Genomic DNA, 18308 nt, shown 5'->3' with positions numbered 1-18308 from the left:
GGTAACTCAGCTCCTCCGGGCCTGAAAGATGAATCAGAACAAGCAGAGAACTGAGCACCAGAAAGCCGCATATCAGTGATAACACCTGACCTCTGGATGGGATGCAGCACTCAGTAACTCAGCTCCTTTGTGTGCCCTGAAAGATTAATCAGGACAAGCAGAGGACTGAGTGATGATGCCTGGCAACTGGATGGGATGTGGTGGTAAGAGGGGGGCAGATCACTCATCCCTGAAGCTGGAGTAAGTTTCAGCATGCCATATACCTGCATATAAGATGACCCTCGACTTTTAAGAAGTTTTTCATGGGTTAAAAAGTCATCTTATACACCAGAAAATATGGTATCGTATTTTCCGGCATATAAGACGACTGGGCGTATAAAACAACCCCCTAATTTTGCAGTTAAAACATAGGTTTAGGGTCCTGGAGAGATAGAACTGCGGCTTTTGCCTTGCAAGCAGCCGATCCAGGACCAAAGGTGGTTGGTTCGAATCCTGGTGTCCCATATGGTCCCCCGTGCCTGCCAGGAGCTATTTCTGAGCAGACAGCCAGGAGTAACCCCTGAGCATCGCCGAGTGTGGCCCAAAAACCAAAAAAAACAAAACCATAGGTTTAGGCCTATATTCACTGTATCAGACAGAACGTTCCTGTGCTGCAACTGTATGTGCCACAGTGAGCCAATCACAACAAGCAAAGGTTCAAAGGTTATACTGTAATAAACTTCCTCTCTGACTCTGGCCAATCTGAGCAGGCTTTTGACAGTGTAGATTCGGGTCCAGAACATTGTCTAATTTGCATGCATAAAAAGCCTGCTTGGATTGGCTGAGTTAGAGAGGCCGTCCGAGCAGCCTTGCAGTGATTGGTGCAGGATCGAGTTGGAAAATTTGTTTTGTGGCAATATTCAGACAATTTTCGTTTAGTGGCATATTGAAACATTTTTCGGGATATACTCAGCGTATAAGATGACCCCCGATTTTCGGTTGACTTTTTTTTGTTTCAAAAGTTGTCTTATACGCCAGAAAATACGGTATGTACAAGAAAATGATGTTTTCTAAATTTCATTTTTAGATAAGGATATTGTTTTGGAAGCCTAATTTTTATGTGTAATTTTCATTTATTTGTTCAAAATGTAAACATTTAGTTTATATTAAAGATTATTGATCATTTCTTAGTAAATATGGAGAATAATTTATTTACTTTACTATTTTAGTCATCTTTATGTGTTAGGTACCAGGATACATTATACCAGTAAGATATATTCACTGCCCTTGAGACATTTTATCTTGTGGCCCATTTACATAATATCATGTGCTGGCACAATCAGCAATTCATAGAACAAGGTTGGTAGACATTTGGAATTGATGATAGCCAGTACTGTGAAGCATGGAAGTGTTGCTCTCTAATTCAAAAGAATACCAGCATCACCAAATCACAGTGTTAAAAAATTAGATGATGTATACTTTCTTGTTTCTTTTGGGCAGGTGGCTATTTCATTGTTAAAGGAGTGGAAAAAGTCATTCTTATTCAAGAGCAGCTGTCTAAGAACAGGATTATTGTGGAGGCCGACAGAAAAGGGGCAGTTGGGGCTTCAGTTACCAGGTATGGAAAGTAGAGGTGGTGCACATTGAAATATTGGTGATTCTGCTGATACCTGAGTAGTCTTTTTTGGATGGTGCCACATAAATTATATCCAGTAACAGGAAGGCACCATAATATTGAAAATGTTTGCACTGAGTTTTTAGTCAGCAGAACATAAGATGTTAATGATGAGGGCTGGAGCTGTAGGCCAATGTTGAGCCTCACAATTGTGAACCTCTGAATTTGATCCCCAACGTAACTAGAAAAGTATTTTCAGTGATAAAAGTGTAAGATGCTGTTTTAAAGGACACTAGTTATTTAATTCATGTTAATTGAACATTAAAGCAAACCACTTTCTTTTCATACGCCTTTTTCAGTCTTTGACTGTTTTATATTCAAACTTTCGCATCTGTGTAATTGGAGATACTTTACACTTACAATTTGGATAATTTTATCATTGACATTACAAGCCCCTCTTAACACTGTACTCATTTTTCTGTATCAGCATCCTTTATATATCACTCATGTAATATCACTTATGTATTGTTCTATAGAGTTTGGAATTTTGAAGCAAGTGGATAGTGAGAATGAAGAAATTTGTGGTATAGTTGGTTTATGTCACCATGGAGTAATTCTCTTCTCACACCAGTAATGAATTGCTTAACTCAGAATTTCCTCATTTCTTTTTCCCTGATGGAGAGAGACAGCTAATAGTGAACTATTTAATAGGAGCCAGACAGTATGTTAAGTGCTTTATACATGTTTCTTTAGTCCCTCCCAAATATGTAATATTACCTGTACTTTATCTTGGATATAGTCTTGGGTTCAAGGAGAAATTTATTATATAAATCTTTTGACCTCAGATCTAACTTCAATACCACTATCTTCTCAGTATACATACTTTTGGAGCAAGTGGGATTTTAATTTTAAAGTTGCTTACTGGTCACTTGTATGGCTACCTACAGAGCTTCTGTAAGTCTTGATTTACTCATATGATATTTGAAGATATTCAAGAGTCAGTATTTTAAAAACTAGAGATTATCTAAGCACACATGATTAGTTTAAGTTACTGTTATTGTTGATTAAATTTGGAAGTGTTTTAAAATCCACTAGGAATTTACTAACTGATCCTACCAGAGGGAGGTTTCTTAGTTTCTCTTTGGTTTCATTGTGTACCAAGACCATAAATTTATTTTTGGTTAGACTAGAAATCTATTTATTTGAGTTTTTCATTATGGTGTGTAGATTAATTTTGAAGTTTTTCTCCAACTGTGTAAAATTCATCATGAATGGCACACACATTGGACCAAAGAAATTCAAGTTGGATAAAATGAAGTAAGTTCACATCTGATTGACAATCATTCATCATCTATCTGAAAAGTAAAGCAACATGTTTGATGATATATAAATGTTCATGGAAATGGCAGGGGATAGGAGAGAAATTATGATATTTTAAAAAGCACCTACTACAAAGGATCTTACTGATGGTTATTGATCATGTAATTCATATTGATTTTCATTGTTTAATGTGTGTTATTAGCTTGAAACTAAATAAGGATACAGCATAACTAACTTGTGTTTCCCTCTAGCTCTACTCATGAGAAAAAAAGTAGAACCAATATGGCTGTGAAACAAGGACGCCTCTATTTGAGGCATAATACTCTGTCAGAAGACATACCCATTGTGATCATATTCAAGGTGAGGCTGGAAATCCTAAAGGAGATTGCGTTTTTCTTTTATAAAACATTAGAAATTTGCAAGGTAGAGAATAGTTGGAATTCAAACATGGTGGCATAGGCATGTTATGGTATCTGGAATCTTTTTTCTTTTTTTGAGCCACGCCCAGTGATGCTCAGGGATTACTCCTGACTATGCGCTCAGAAATCACTCCTGGCTTGGGGGACCACATAGGATGCTGGGAATCGAACTGGGTCACTCCCAGGTCGGCCTCATGCAAGGCAATGTCTACCACTGTGCTATCTCTCCAGCCCCAGATTTATAATTTTTTTAATTAATTATTTTTGGTTTTGGGTCATACCCGGTAGCGCTCAGGAGCTACTCCTGGCTCTACACTCAGAAATCGCTCCTGGCAGGCTCGGGGGACCATATGGGATGCCAGGATTCCAACCACTGTCCTTCTGAATGCAAAGCAAATGCGCTACCTCCATGCCATCTCTTCGACCCCTATTTATAATTTTTTAACACAGAAATTTTAGCTTTTGTTACAGGGACTCTAGGGTACATAGTATAGCATGTTATGTTTGTTATTTATTTAGTTAAGAAAAATCTTGTAGGGGGCCAGAGCAATAGCACAGCGGGTAGGGCATTTGCCTTGCACGTGGTTGACCTGGAGTCTAGCCCTGGCATCTTATATGATCTCCTGAGCCTGCCAGGAGCGATTTCTGAGTACAGAGTCAGGAATAACCCCTGAACAAACACACCACAGGTGTGGCCCAAAAACCCAACTCCCCCTCCCATAAAAGTGAAAATTGTATTTCCAGCAGAGGGCAGTATGTTCCCACACATCAAAAGGACTTTGAGTTTCTAGTTCTCTAGGATGGCTTTTATTGGTCCAGAAATTATAAATGGATCAAATGTATATTATATCATATTATAGACAGGTGCATTCATTTTTAATGTATTTTATAGCTGCTTTAAATTCTTTTAGAATGTGACTCTAATATGTGTCTTTTATTAATTATTAAATTAATTTATTAAAAATTCTTTTTGGGTCAAACCTAGTGGTTCTCAAGGACTACTCTCTGCTTAGTGCCTGAGGATTGCCCTTAGCAATGCTTTAAGGCCTGGACATTCTGCATATCAAGCATTGTTCCAGGCCATTGAGCTGTCTTTCTGACCCAACATGTGTATTTCTATATAACCAGTAGTTGGGATTTTAGACTTCTTTCTGATTAAAAAACATTCTCTGCTTTGTAAAAATTTGGAAGCTGTTGAAAATATTTCAAAATAAAATTTATTTTAGACACATTTTTGTAGGCCTTTCTTCCTTTACTTTTATAATAGTATTTTTCTCTCCCTTCTATATAAATGAGTCTACGTTATTATTTTTAGTATTTTATAGAAAGAAATTTCATGTGTGTGGTGCTAAGTATTTAATCACTTCTAGAATTTAATTAAATTTACTTGATTTAATTTCCTCCCCCCCCCCATTTCTCACTCACATATAACTGGGTTTCCTTACATGTACATGTTTGTGTACGTTACTGATTATTTTGTAAGACTTAATTCCTTGGAGTAGAATTAGATCTTTTAAAAATAGTTATCTCGTGTTTTGCATTACTATAATAGCAGTGGTTAAAAATAAAATGAAGTACTTTTAAAGTTGTTGCTTGAAAAAAATTAAGCACATTGGTTGCATTTAGTTATTTTGGTGAGGAGGGTTCATTGAGTCTCTTGCTTATAGGGATGTCTTAAGATAACTTGTTTGGATGTCTTGAGGGGTGAAGGAAGCATAGAATATTGAAATCTTAGAATCAGAAAGATCACAGTTGAAGTCCAGCATTTCCACTTGTTAACTATATAACCTTGGGCCAATTTCTTGGGAAAGATCAGAGAAGGTGATAATTTCCCTTAACAGTTTTATCCTGAGAGCTCATCCTAGATTTTGGATACAGAAAAGGCCTAGAAAGAGGATGGTGTGTCTCTCCTTACAAACATTTAGTGTGAGAAGCTCAGGAAAATAAACTGGGATACCAGGAAAGTCACATCATTTCTCTTTTTGTGTTGTGTGGCCCTAACACAGACCTTGACAGTCATTAGGAGTTGATGGTTGTTGATTGTAGCCTACAATTGGTTAAAAGTGACAGACTCGGCAGGGTTTCTGGAGTCCATGCTGAGTCTGAATATGATGAAGAAAGCTTTTAAGACCCAGATCCCCTTATTTATGGACTTGACTCACTACAAAGGTTCTCCTACCCATGTGTCTTCCCTACTTTCATTTTGTATTCCCAACTATTAGCAGTCTGTATTAAGATGGCATCTGTGATCTGAAAGTTTTCATAGAAAAAAGGGAACAAGTTTCAAGGATGCTATACATTGTTTCTTGGATAATTACTTACATGGACAATTTTTTGTCTTTCAGGAAGAAAATTATAAAGTCAAAGTGTTACTTCCTATTTTTATATTTGTTGAAATTGCTTTTAAATAATAATAATAATAATAATAATAATAATAATAATAGATCGACTTCTGGGTACTTCAAAGAAAAAGAGAGTTGTGAATACCTGATATTTTAAAAACTAAGCTCCTGTTGTTACTTCACAGTATATTTCAGCATATTTCTACCAGCATTGGTAGCATTCTCTTCTGCTCAATAGTATTCTCTCTGTATTTGTTTATTTACTTATGCATTTATTTTTCTTTTCTTTTATTCTTCCTGTTGTTTTACACTGAGTGGCTACCCAAGCATAAGGCTTCATACCTTTTTTTTAAAGAGCACCTCCTCTTATTTTTGTCTTACTGATTACCAGACCACAGATGACATCTGCTAAAATTACATCTCTGCTGTTTTTTTTTTCAGTTCTATAGTTATTATTTTTTGACTCATTCATTTACTGATTTTAACTGATTGTAGAACTCGGGAACAAAGTTCTAGGAAAGCTCGTTTTCAGATGTCTAAATTATGTCTGTCAAGCAAAATGGTTCGGCATTTTGCTATTGTTTCCATAGCAATATGTCATTTATTTGTAGCTGTGACTTTTGATGTCAGTTTAATCTTTAGAATAGGAACATTTTCATTAGAAACTGACTGAATTATCACCCTGAATTTCAGTAATCTGATATGGGAAGAATTCGGTTCTTTTAAAGCAAAGCATTACCACTGGTCATTCTGCAGTTACGGTGTTCACAGCTTAGAAATATCCAAGAACCGACATATTAATCCACCTGAGAAATCATGACAGTTATAAATTATTTCTTAGATACAGTATAAAGATAGCTTAAAGTATCTGGACATTCCATTTAATAATCACAACATAAAGACCTCCCAGCTTAAAAGAAAAAAAAAAAGACCTCCTAGCTTGACAAATGAATTGTCCGGACACACATTTTTTTTCACTGGTAGATCACTGAGCTATTAATCACAAAATCATCCAACTGGCTGAAGCCCCTGTTCAGGTGTTTGCATATCTAAAGAATGGGGTGATCCAAAAGCTACTGCAAGATTCTAGTTCTCTTTCAGTGGAGCCTTTTTCTGCTGTATCATTTCACCTGCTGGCTTTAGTATATATGTATATGTCCCTTTGGCATGTCTATTAGTGTTTGGCTTTTCATCTGAAAAGTGAAGTGGATTGGTTAGAAAGTTTTATTTTAACATTGGTAGAGAAAGTCAGTTGGATTTTTTACTGGGAATTAATTGTATTAGTATTTATTTTTCTTACACAAAAATATCTTGGAATATTGTGCTTTTATTATGACATTGATTAGAAAAAGATTTTCAGGCCGGAGCGGTGGCGCAAGTGGTAGGGCATTTGCGTTGCACATGCTAATCTAGGATGGAATGTGGTTAGATCCCTCAGCGTCCCATGTGATCCCCCAAGCCAGGAGCGATTTCTGAGTGCATAGCCAGGAGTAACCTCTGACTGTCACCAGGTGTGGCACAAAAACAAAAACAAAATAAAAGAAAAACATTTCCGCTGACATTGAACAAAACATTATTGAAGGACCATGTCATTTTGTGGCCGGAGCCAGAGCACTGCAGGGAGGGCATTTGCCTTGCACAAAATCGACTGGGTTTGATCTTCGGCATCCCATATGGTTTCCCCAGCACCATCAGGAGTGATTTCTGAGTGCAGAGCCGGAAGTTACCCCTGAGTGTTGCTGGGTGTGGCCCAAAAAAGAACCAAAACATTATGTCATTTTGTTTAAAATCAGTTTTCAAGAATTTGTTGATATTACATGATGACTTACTGTATTTTGAGTCCATGTGGTATTATTTTGAGAAATTGACAAACAAAATGAACTTATATTTAATTTAGGGGATGGGTGGGTTTAGAGGCCACACTGAGTAGTCAGGACTTGCATCTGGCTCTGTACTCAGGAATCATTTCTGGTGGTGCTCCAGTGGTGCTGTGCCAGAGAATGAGCTGGGACTGACCACATTCCAGGCATGCACCTTAACACTATGCTATATCTACTGCTCTATATGTATGGAAGAAAGTATATACTTTATAAATATACCATATTTAGCAGTACTCAGGGCTTATTCCTGGCTCTGTGCTCAAGGATCACTCCTGGCAGGTCCTGGGGAACTATATGGGATGGTATGCCAGAAATTGAACCTGGGTCAGCCAAGTGCCTTACCTGCTATGCTATTGTTCTAGTCCCTGAACTTATTTTTCAATTTGCTTTTTACAGAGAACATTTTTTGTATAATACTTTACTGGATATAGGTGCACCACTGAGGAAGTATAGGTGATTCTACATTCAGTGTGCTTGACTTAAGCATTACTTCAATTTTTATATTGGTAATACTGATTGACAAGAGCATAACTGTTTATATGTTTATATGCTGTGCATTGTTATCACACTACCCCTATAACCCACACCATCTTTTCACCACAGTCATTGGCCCCATTCAGCCAAATCTGGGTTTATTTTATTTGTTTCTGTTTTTGGCTCACACCAGCAATGCTCAAAGGTTACTCCTGGCTCTGTACCTGGGAATTACAAGGCCATGCTCTGGGGACCATATGGGATGTTGGGGACTGAACCCTGGTCAGCTGCAAGCATGGCAAGCACCCTAATCATTGTAATATCTCTCTGGCCCCTCAGCCAACTCTATAAATTAGAACTGATTTTCCTCCATCCTCCAAAGGTTGTTCTCCTTTAGTTTTTTAAAGGCCATCTTTTATGAATGTTCGAAAATTTTAAATAGTGGATTCTTAGTGTCCCATTTGAATAAATGCTTCATATATCTTTTTAAAGATAAAAAGATAAAAACTAAAATGTAGAAAGATATGTGTCCTAAAAATCTCTTATTTATATAAGACATTTGGACAAAATAATTTAGAACTTTTTTGAAGTTAAATAGGGAAATTAATTTCATAAGTTGCTCTCCTGGCTGTATGTGCTGTTGAGCAAATCATTACAGTTTCTATGGTTCGGGGACTGAGGAGCTGTCTGCTGGGTGGTTGTGGCACAGTCTCACGACTCCAGCTGCTAGTCATCTGCAGGCTGCTGCGGAGCTGGGTGGGAAGAGACCCTTGTCCCTCACATCAGGCCCTTGCCACAGACCAGTGGACTGTATCCCTAACTTGGTTGTGAGCTTCCCTTGGAGGGGTGTTCAGAGAAGTCAGCAGGAAGCTTTTCACAATGACCAAGCCTTCCATGTTTGTATATTGTTGCTGCCACACATTTCTATAGAAGTGAGTCATTACATATAGACTCCACTCAAAGGGAGGAAAATTAATTTTTGCCTTTGGAAGAGTAGCAAAAAATAAGTGAATATATTTTTTTAAAAGAAATGGTTTGGGCCCGGAGAGATAGCACAGCAGTGTTTGCCTTGCAGGCAGCTGATCCAGGACCTAAGGTGGTTGGTTTGAATCCCGGTGTCCCATATGGGGTCCCCCGTGCCTGCCAGGAGCTATTTCTGAGCAGACAGCCAGGAGTAACCCCTGAGCACTGCTGGGTGTGGCCCAAAAACCCAAAAAAAAAAAAAAAAGAAATGGTTTGCTAGGGGCTGGAGAGATAGCATGGAGGTAAGGCATTTGCCTTGCATGCAGAAGGACAGTGGTTCAAATCCTGGCATCCCATATGGTCCCCCAAGCCTGCCAGGAGCAATTTCTGAGCATAGAGCCAGGAATAACTCCTGAGCGCTGCAAGGTGTGACCCTCCCAAAAATATATATGGTTTGCTAATGAGGGGCATGGCATGTATTTAGCCTCCTTTCTCCCCTCACACTGAAGGGTTTCTTTCTTTTTTGTTTTTTCGGGCCACACCCATTTAATGCTCAGGGGTTACTCCTGGCTAAGAGCTCAGAAATTGCCCCTGGCTTGGGGGGACCATATGGGACGCCGGGGGATCGAACCGTGGTCCTTTTCTTGGCAAGCGCTTGCAAGGCAGACACCTTACCTCTAGCGCCACCTCACCGGCTAGCCTCCTTTCTCCCAACTTGAGAACTTTTATGCATTTACATCTCTGCCTAACATATATACATCAGTGCTCTAGAGTACAGATAAATCACCAGAATTCAAATGTGGAATCACAGGATTTTGAGCCGGAAGGGACCTGATTTTGTCCTCTAGTTAGAGAAATAAGAAAACTGAGATGAAGAGGTGACATGAAGTGGTTGGCTGTGGTCTGTTTTCTCTCATTGACATCAGGAAGGACAGCACCCACTGGTCTCTTGGTTTGTAGAAACGCCCTTTCCCCTTATACTCAAGTTAGTGCTCTTAATGTACTAATAAAGGTTAATGCTAAACACTGAAACAAATCCTAGTATTTTTGCATAGGAACTGGGGGACTTAATTTTCCCTTTCTCTTGTGTGTGAAGAACTGAGAATCAGAACATCAAAGCCTAACTAGATCATTATCCCTGGTTCTGTTTTCTCTGCGTAGCTAAAGGAAGAATTTTAATGCAAACATAACTTTCCTCCCCTAACTTCTAAGAAGCAGATTATTTCTCTGCCAAGAGAGGTTCAGTGAGATTATGCTCTGTTTCTTGATATGGCAGAATTCCAGGCAAATGTGTGAAGGAGTGAGCTTTAGTTCCATATGGGGTAGACCTTCAGTGCTGGCTGCCACCTTGAAACACTTAAGATAAGTAGTTTTCTTAAACCTGTTAAGTGTGTTCTTGTTTTTTGTTTTTTTAAATCTCTTTTAAAATCCGCTGAAAGTATATCTTGGTACCTTTAGAATAGTGAGGTAAAAACATCCTTTAGGAAAAATTCTTTCATTCGCATGAGAATGATTTGCCAATTTTCGGAGAAATTAATTGGGGTTCTGCTTTATTTTCAGCAATGCATATTTTTTTATTTACTGCTCTCTGGATGTTTTAACACTTTGCAGTTTGCCTTAGTAATGGTGACTTGTTCCCTCTATGTTCTTCCTGCCGCCCTTTTTTCACAAGGAAACCCATTTCAGCCTTTTTTTTTTTTTTTTTTTTTTTTTTAGAGAGAGAGAGAGTGCGCCTGCAGAAAGTGCTTGAGAATGTTTGTTTCCTTCTTCCTGATCAAAATGTCTGTTTCAGGTTCTCTTGCAGCTTAGGTTGAACTGCCAGTGCCAGATGGCAGCATTTCTGAGAAAAGAGCTGGCTTTTGCCTAGAAGTAATACCCACAAACAATGCCAAATTAGCATAAGCAAATGTCAGTGAGTTAACACAAAGCCTACACTCTTTCCATCTTTTCTTTCCTTCCTAGGCCATGGGTGTTGAGAGTGACCAGGAAATTGTGCAGATGATTGGAACTGAGGAGCACGTGATGGCTGCATTTGGACCCAGCCTGGAGGAGTGCCAGAAAGCTCAGATTTTCACACAGATGCAGGTGTGTCTTTTCATGTGGTCTTTGGCCTCGAGAGAGAACTAGAGATTCATGCAATACAGCTCATTGATACAGCATCTAATTCAATGATTTGGGGACACCATTTTGGGAGGAGTCCCAGGGAGATTGAGAGGAATGGTAGACTGGGAGTTTCTTTGACTTATATTTTTTTTCAGGAAGGAGTTTGCTTACCAGCCCCTGGTATCAACTGTAGAAGGGAATATATGGCTGTGAGGCTTTTATCCCAATTTTAGCAAGTATTTTTATTTTTCCCCATTTTCCTGAGTGGCATATTAGTATGTATTTTTGAATGATAGCAACTGTAGGGTTAGTTTGTGTGTATTTAGTTTGTTAGGTTAGTTGGTTTTTGTGCATTTCTTCATTCAGTTGTATGTGCTTCTCTCCTCTTTTTCATATTCACAGCTTTTGGAGTCCTGGTTGGAACCTCAGGACTTTAGGAGAAGACTTATTGATAGGAAAACACACACACACACACACACACACACACACACACCAATATAGTTGTACTTTCATTTTTATATGTCAGGGAACCCTAAGAACCATATATATAGATTTTTAGGGGCCAGAGAGATAGCATGGAGGTAAAGCGTTTGCCTTGCATGCAGAAGAACAGTGGTTCGAATTCCGGCATCCCATATGGTCCCCTGAGCCTGCCAGGAGCGATTTCTGAGCGTAGAGCTGCCAGGAGTAACCCCTGAGTGATGCAGGGTGTGACCCAAAAACAAAAAAAAAAAAAGTTTTTTTTTAGCCCCACATTATTAAAGTGCTTTACTAAGTATAAGTCAGTGAAGACATTGCTCACAACCATCCTGTGAGGTAGGAATTCTCTGCCATAGAAGCACAATCAACAGTTCTTATCCATATGTACATTGTCTACTTTTATGATTTACTTATGAAAAGATATAAATTCCATCCTGCTTTTCTTCTTGTCACCTAGGATGCATTATTTTTTTTATCTCTTAGTTCTGAAAGCCAAACTACTCTTGAAATTTTTTAAAACTAACATTTAGGAAAGTTAGTTGTCATATGTAAATACATGTAATTCCAAAACAAATCAGTGGGAATTATTCTCCTTGCTCGCTTCCTTTTTTTTACTGCAGTTGATTAATAATTAGCTCTAGTTACTAAATAGACAGCAGGAAAAGTTGTTGGATTTATTATATTTTATTTTGTGATTTTTTGATGTGATTTTAGTGAACTGATTGCTTGTTATAGAGTAAAATTGCCCAAAAACTTCAAGAACTTGAAAAGAAAATATTAAGAAATAAATTTTTGAATTGGAGAGATAGCTCAATGGTCTAGAACACATACTTTGCATAGATGAGGTCCTGAGTTCAGTTTCTGAATCTTATGCTTCTCTAAGCTCTATCAGGAGACATTCCAACCAAGAGTAGCCCCTTCACACCACTGGATGTGGCCCAAAAATTAGAGACATATATTAAGAAGGATTAGCAAATGATGGCTAAATTTGGAGAGAGATATCCTATCCTTTAAAAAATATTTAATGCAAGAACAATTTACCTTTATGATATCATAGTGTGTTTAGTGAGATTGTTACTTGTTTTATTTCAAACATCATCAGTCAGATAAATACTGCATTATAACTATTGCATTATAAAGCTATCTGAGCAGAAGCTAAACTGTGGGCTAGGAAATTATTCATTTCTCTTGAATAAGTACTGATTGAAAAATTCTAACTAACAGAATAGGGGGCTCGGTGAAAAGATAGAAATAGACAATTAGCATAAGAAAGACATATTCCTAACAGCAGGAGTTATAAATTTGAAATGGTTTGAACATTGCTAAAATAAGGCAAACATTACCAGTAGAAGTACAGCATTATTATTAATCCAAAATGATTGATAAAATGATGAAGAATAAATGAAATTTATTTTATTTAAATAACATATCCTGATAACAAATAATGTGTATCCTGATACCTTTCTGTATCCATACATTATTGAAGACATTATTGAAGACATGAATTTCAATGAAAATTTAGTGTTCAGTGGAAACGTTCAGTGGAATGTTTCAAATTCAAATTTTGTTTTTAGAACTCTTTTTTTTTGTCTCCCCTCCCTTTCTTCTGCTGACCATGTTTTTTTGCTATTATATATATTATTGTGTGTTTTATATGTCATCGTCGAATGCCCTATTCTATAGAGTAGAATTGATTCCTTTCATGAAAGATGGCTGTGACACTCAGTGTGCACTTTGAATGCACTGGGCTCTTATTCCAACCCTCACGTTGCTAAACCCTGTTAACAATGGTAGTAGGTATTCCAGAGAAAAGATGACATCAGAAGTGATAACAAAGTTTAGTTTGTTTTGGGTGCTCAGGTATCACTCCTGGTGGTGCTCAGGGACAAAATGGGATCTGGGGATTTGAACCCTGTAGGTCATGTGCAAGGTAAGTGCCTACCCCCTGTACCATCTTTCCAACCCTGATAAGATGTTTTCTGTATGTTTGCTTGTTTTGCTTTTTTTTGGGGGGGCCACACTCAGGGGCAGTGCCAGGGCTTACTCTTGGCTCTGTACTCAGGAATGACCCCTGGTGGTATTCAGGAGACAGTATAAATTGGTGAGGATCAAAAGTAGGTAGGCTGGGGCCGGAGAGTTAGCCTGGAGGTAAGGCATCTGCCTTACATGCAGAAGGACGATAATTCAAATCCTGGCATCTCATATGGTGTTATGTTCTCCCCACCCCCCTCCGTGCCTACCAGGGGCAATTTCTTGAGTATAGAGCCAGGAGTAATCCCTGAGTGCTGCCAGGTGTGACCCAAAATCCAAAAACCGGAAAAAAAAAAAGTAGACTGCGTGCAAGTCAAATCACTAATCTGCTGTACTATCTTCTCCCACACACAAGGTTTTTATTTATTTATTTTTTCTCAAAGAGTGAGGAATCCTTAGTGTCATTTTATAAGGTAACCAGAAAGCTTACTGTTTTTGAGTTTTGTTTTGCTTTGCTTTTTTCTGTTTGGGGACCATACTTGGCAGCATTTGGGGTTACTCCTGGCTCTGCGCTCAGAAATCACTCCTAGCAGGCTCAGAGAATCATATTGGATGCTGGAGATTGAACCCGGGTCTGTCCCGGGTCGGCCGTATGCAGGGCAAACGCCCTTCCACTGTGCTATCATTCCAGCCCCCAGAAAACTTATTTATTGAAGTTTATTGAAAATTTATTGAAGTTTCTGGAAAACCACACTGTCTGCTTATTTGTGATTACCAGCTGCTGTTTCTGAATTCCTACTTACTGATAGATCACCGCAGAGTTTCATGGTCTTTCTTTATCCTAGGCCCATTTGACTTTTTTCTGGCCTTTTAAATGGCTCTGTGCTCATGGATCAGTTCTGGCGGTGCTGAAAGTTCCATGGCAAGCACCTACCTGCTGTATAAGCTCTGTGGTCCCTATATGCTATTCTTAGTTTATCAAAATCTACCTGCTTCTATTATTACTTTATTTGCTTTTACATTTTAGGCAGAAATTAAATTTACCAAAAAGTACACCTTGTTCATTGCATTATTTTGATAAAATACAGAATATTTCCATCATCCAGAAAGTTATCATTATCTTGTGATCCTTCCCATTCATTTTACTCCCATCTTCAATTTCTATTATCCCCCTCTATTCTGACTTTTTTCCACCATACTTTAATTTTGCCTGTTTGTGGAGCTTTACATGTATGTAGTGATGCACTCTTATGTCCCTCTTTTGCTAGCTTAATTTCTGACCTTTGTTTATGTTTTTATTTATGTCATTTATTTCATGTAATTGGTTCCTTTTTCTTGCTGAGCATCATTCTGTTTTGTGAATATGTCATCATTTATCTTTTTCTTTTGATGGACATTGATTTTTTTTTCCTTGCTTCCTGTTATGACTAAAGCCTCCAAACATTTTTGCACAAGTTTTTGCATGGACTTGTTTTAATTTTTCTTTTCTTTTCTTTTCTTTTTTTTTTTTTTTTTTTTGGTTTTTGGGCCACACCCGGCGGTGCTCAGAGGTTACTCCTGGCTCTCTGCTCAGAAATAGCTCCTGACCGGCTCGGGGGGGGGGGGGGGGGAACGACCATATGGGATATCGGGATTCGAACCCAACCACCTTTGGTCCTGGATCAGCTGCTTGCAAGGCAAACGCCGCTGTGCTATCTCTCCGGGCCCTGTTTTAATTTTTCTTGATTAAATACCTAGGAGTAGAATTGTCAGATCAGAGAACAATAGATATTTTTATAAAATGTTGGAATTGCCAAACTATTCGCAAAGTGTATTGTCTTGCCTACAGTGTATGACATTCTTATTAGTTCAAGTCTTCACCATTATTTGCTGCTGTTAATGTTTCTCTCTATACATAAATATATATAAGTAAATATATACATAATCATGTGTGTATATATAAATGTATATGTTATGTATGTATTGCTAGGTATTAAACTCAAAACTTCACACATTTAAGGAAGTAATCTGCTGAGTTACATTCCTGATTTTCAAGTTGTCACTTTTCAAAAATGTTAACATTCTAGTGGATATTTGGTGTTCTCTCATTAAGAGTTTTACTATTCATTTTTATGACCAATTATTTTAAATAACTCTTTAATAAACTTTCTATCCAGAAATTCATATATTTTTAATTGTCTTTTTATTATTGAACTGCGGAACTTTTTTTTTTAATCACACTTGATGGGTCTCAGGGCTTACTCCAGGCTCAGGTGTCACTCATGGTGGGCTTGGGTACCATATTGGGTACCTCATATGAACATTCATAACTCAGGAATTGAACCCATGTCAGCAACATGCAAGGCAAGTGCCCTACTCTTTGTACTATTTCTCTGACCCTTACAGTTCTTCTATTATTTTATTATTTATTTATATATATATTTTTTTGTTTTGGGGCTACACCTGGCAATGCTCAAATGTTACTCCTGGCTCTGTGTACAGGAGACAGTATGGGGTGCCAAGAATTGAACTTCAGTCATCCTTGTGCAAGGAAGGTTCCCTACTCTGTACTATTGCTTCAGCCCCAATTTCTTTTATTCTTAAATATATCTCTTGTATATAAATTTGTTGTTAGATTCATTTATTTAAAATGTTTTTTTCAGACCACTGTTTCCATATTTATTTTCTTAACAGTCTTTTCAAGAAAAAAATTTAGTTTAGATGAAATCTCAGGATCAATAAGTTATTTTTTGTTCTTTATTATTATTGATATTTTGGTCCTATTTAAAGTTATCTGTGCTTTTTCCAAGGTTGGGAATATATTCTCTCTTTTCCTCTTGAAGCTTTATCAGCTTCTTTTTTTAATCAAGGTAATATTGGTTTATGAGAATATAAAAGTTTATATGTGTAGATTACAGTGTTGCTATATAGCACACTATATAGCATACCACCAAAGTGCCAATATCCCTCCACTATTATCCATAGGAACTTTCTCCTCTGTTATTCCCATTTTCCTATGCTAGGTGAAGCAGGAATGGGAGGCAGATTGTGTGGTTGTGGGCAGTTAACTCTGATCTCAGTTATGTAGTTAGAGTCCAAGGGTTTGCCCTCACTGATAGACATTCTTCTTTATATAATATATGAGAGAAAATGAGATCACTCAGCTGACATTTGTTTTTCTCTTTCTGACTTTCCATTTAGCATGGTTCCTTCTGGTTCCATGGTGTTGTAGCAAAAGGCACAGTTTTATATACGGTTGATCAGTAGTTATAGATCTAGATTTAAGACTAAAGTTAATAAAAATAAAAAACCTCCATTTTTTATTTATTTTGTTGTAGGGATCAGAGCTACATTTTGTTGGTTTGTTGTAGTTTTAACACTGTTGAAGACTTTTTCTTTCCTGTTGATTTATTTTAGCACTTTCATATTACTAATCAAGTGTGGATGCATTTCTGAACTTTTATTATTTTCTATTGATCTATTTGTCTGTCTTTTTTTTTTTTTTTTTTTTTTGCTTTTTTTTTTGTTTTTGGGTCACACCCGGCAGTGCTCAGGGGTTACTCCTGGCTGTCTGCTCAGAAATAGCTCCTGGCAGGCACAGGGGACCATATGGGACACCGGGATTCGAACCAACCACCTTTGGTCCTGGATTGGCTGCTTGCAAGGCAAACGCCGCTGTGCTATCTCTCCGGGCCCTATTTGTCTGTCTTTCTACCAGTATCAACTTATCTTTTTTCTTTTCTTTCTTTCTTTCTTTTTTTTTTTTTTTTTTTTTTTTTTTTTTTTTGCTTTTTGGGCCACACCTGGTGGCGCTCAGGTTTACTCCTGGCTCTATTCTAAGAAATCATTCCTGGCAGGCTTGGAAGACCATATGGGATGCCAAGAATCTAACTTGGGTCTATCCCAGGTCAGCTGTGTAAAAGGCAAACACCCTGCCACTGTGCTATCACTCCAGCCCTCAACTTGTCTTAATTACTATGATTTTGTGGTTGAAGTCAGATCATGTGAAAATTCTCTAACCTTTCATTCTCAAAGTGGTTTCAGTTATTCTAGGTCTTTAGTATTTCCATATAAATTATAGAATCTAGCACTTTAGAATCAGTGATTTTTATTTCCAGGAAGCTAACACAGGAAATAAAGCACTGCCTTGCTTGTGGCCAGCCCCAGTGCAATTTCTGCACTGCTTATGGTCCCTTGAGCACTGATGACTGTGGTCCAAAAAGCAAACAAACAAAAAACCTGTCAGTATCATAGTGAGCAATTACTCGAGGCTTCTCACTAATTGGGGGAGAATTTTAATAATATGCCACCTTAACATAAATCTTGGAGTCTATTGTTTCCTAAAGTGCGCAGTTCTACCCCCCCCCCCTTCATCCCCACATAAGGGTGCTGGAACCACCTGAAGGCAGTTCAAGGGTGCATTTTATTGTGCATTTAAAGAAGGCAATGCTTCAGAGATGAGCTGAGTAATTTTTTCTGAAAAGGGGACATTAGTTTGGTAAGTTTGGTAACTTCTATTGGCGTAATTCTATTGAGTTTTTTTTCTTTCAGCAGTGCTTGGTAACTTTCATGACATTATGTAATCATCAACAGTGGACTTGATGATTCTTGTAGGCAGTAGGGTGGGGTGGAAATGTGAGATTAATGGCTGCTTTATCAAAATATAAGTATTTTATGCATATTTCTTTTTAAAATGTCATACAATATTATCGTTTTTTAAGAAAGTAAGGCATAAAATATAAAGGCATCAAAAGTTATTATTAATGATAATTTTTATTATTGA

General features: G+C 37.7%; 1 protein-coding gene across 1 annotated transcript in view; it reads left to right on the top strand.

Moving 5' to 3' along the window:
• The window catches only part of POLR3B (RNA polymerase III subunit B), a 132660-nt gene that overhangs the window by 16967 nt on the left and 97385 nt on the right, over positions 1–18308 (top strand). Inside the window, exons 8-10 of the mRNA XM_049783144.1 lie at positions 1480–1597; positions 3166–3274; positions 10955–11077. Coding sequence (XP_049639101.1) covers positions 1480–1597; positions 3166–3274; positions 10955–11077 — 350 coding nt within the window. The remainder of the gene's footprint in view (positions 1–1479; positions 1598–3165; positions 3275–10954; positions 11078–18308) is intronic.

This window comes from Suncus etruscus, chromosome 11 (assembly GCF_024139225.1).
Source record: "Suncus etruscus isolate mSunEtr1 chromosome 11, mSunEtr1.pri.cur, whole genome shotgun sequence".
Lineage (NCBI taxonomy): Eukaryota > Metazoa > Chordata > Mammalia > Eulipotyphla > Soricidae > Suncus > Suncus etruscus.
Note: the sequence above shows the minus strand (reverse complement) of the source record. Positions and strands in the feature narration are given on the sequence as shown.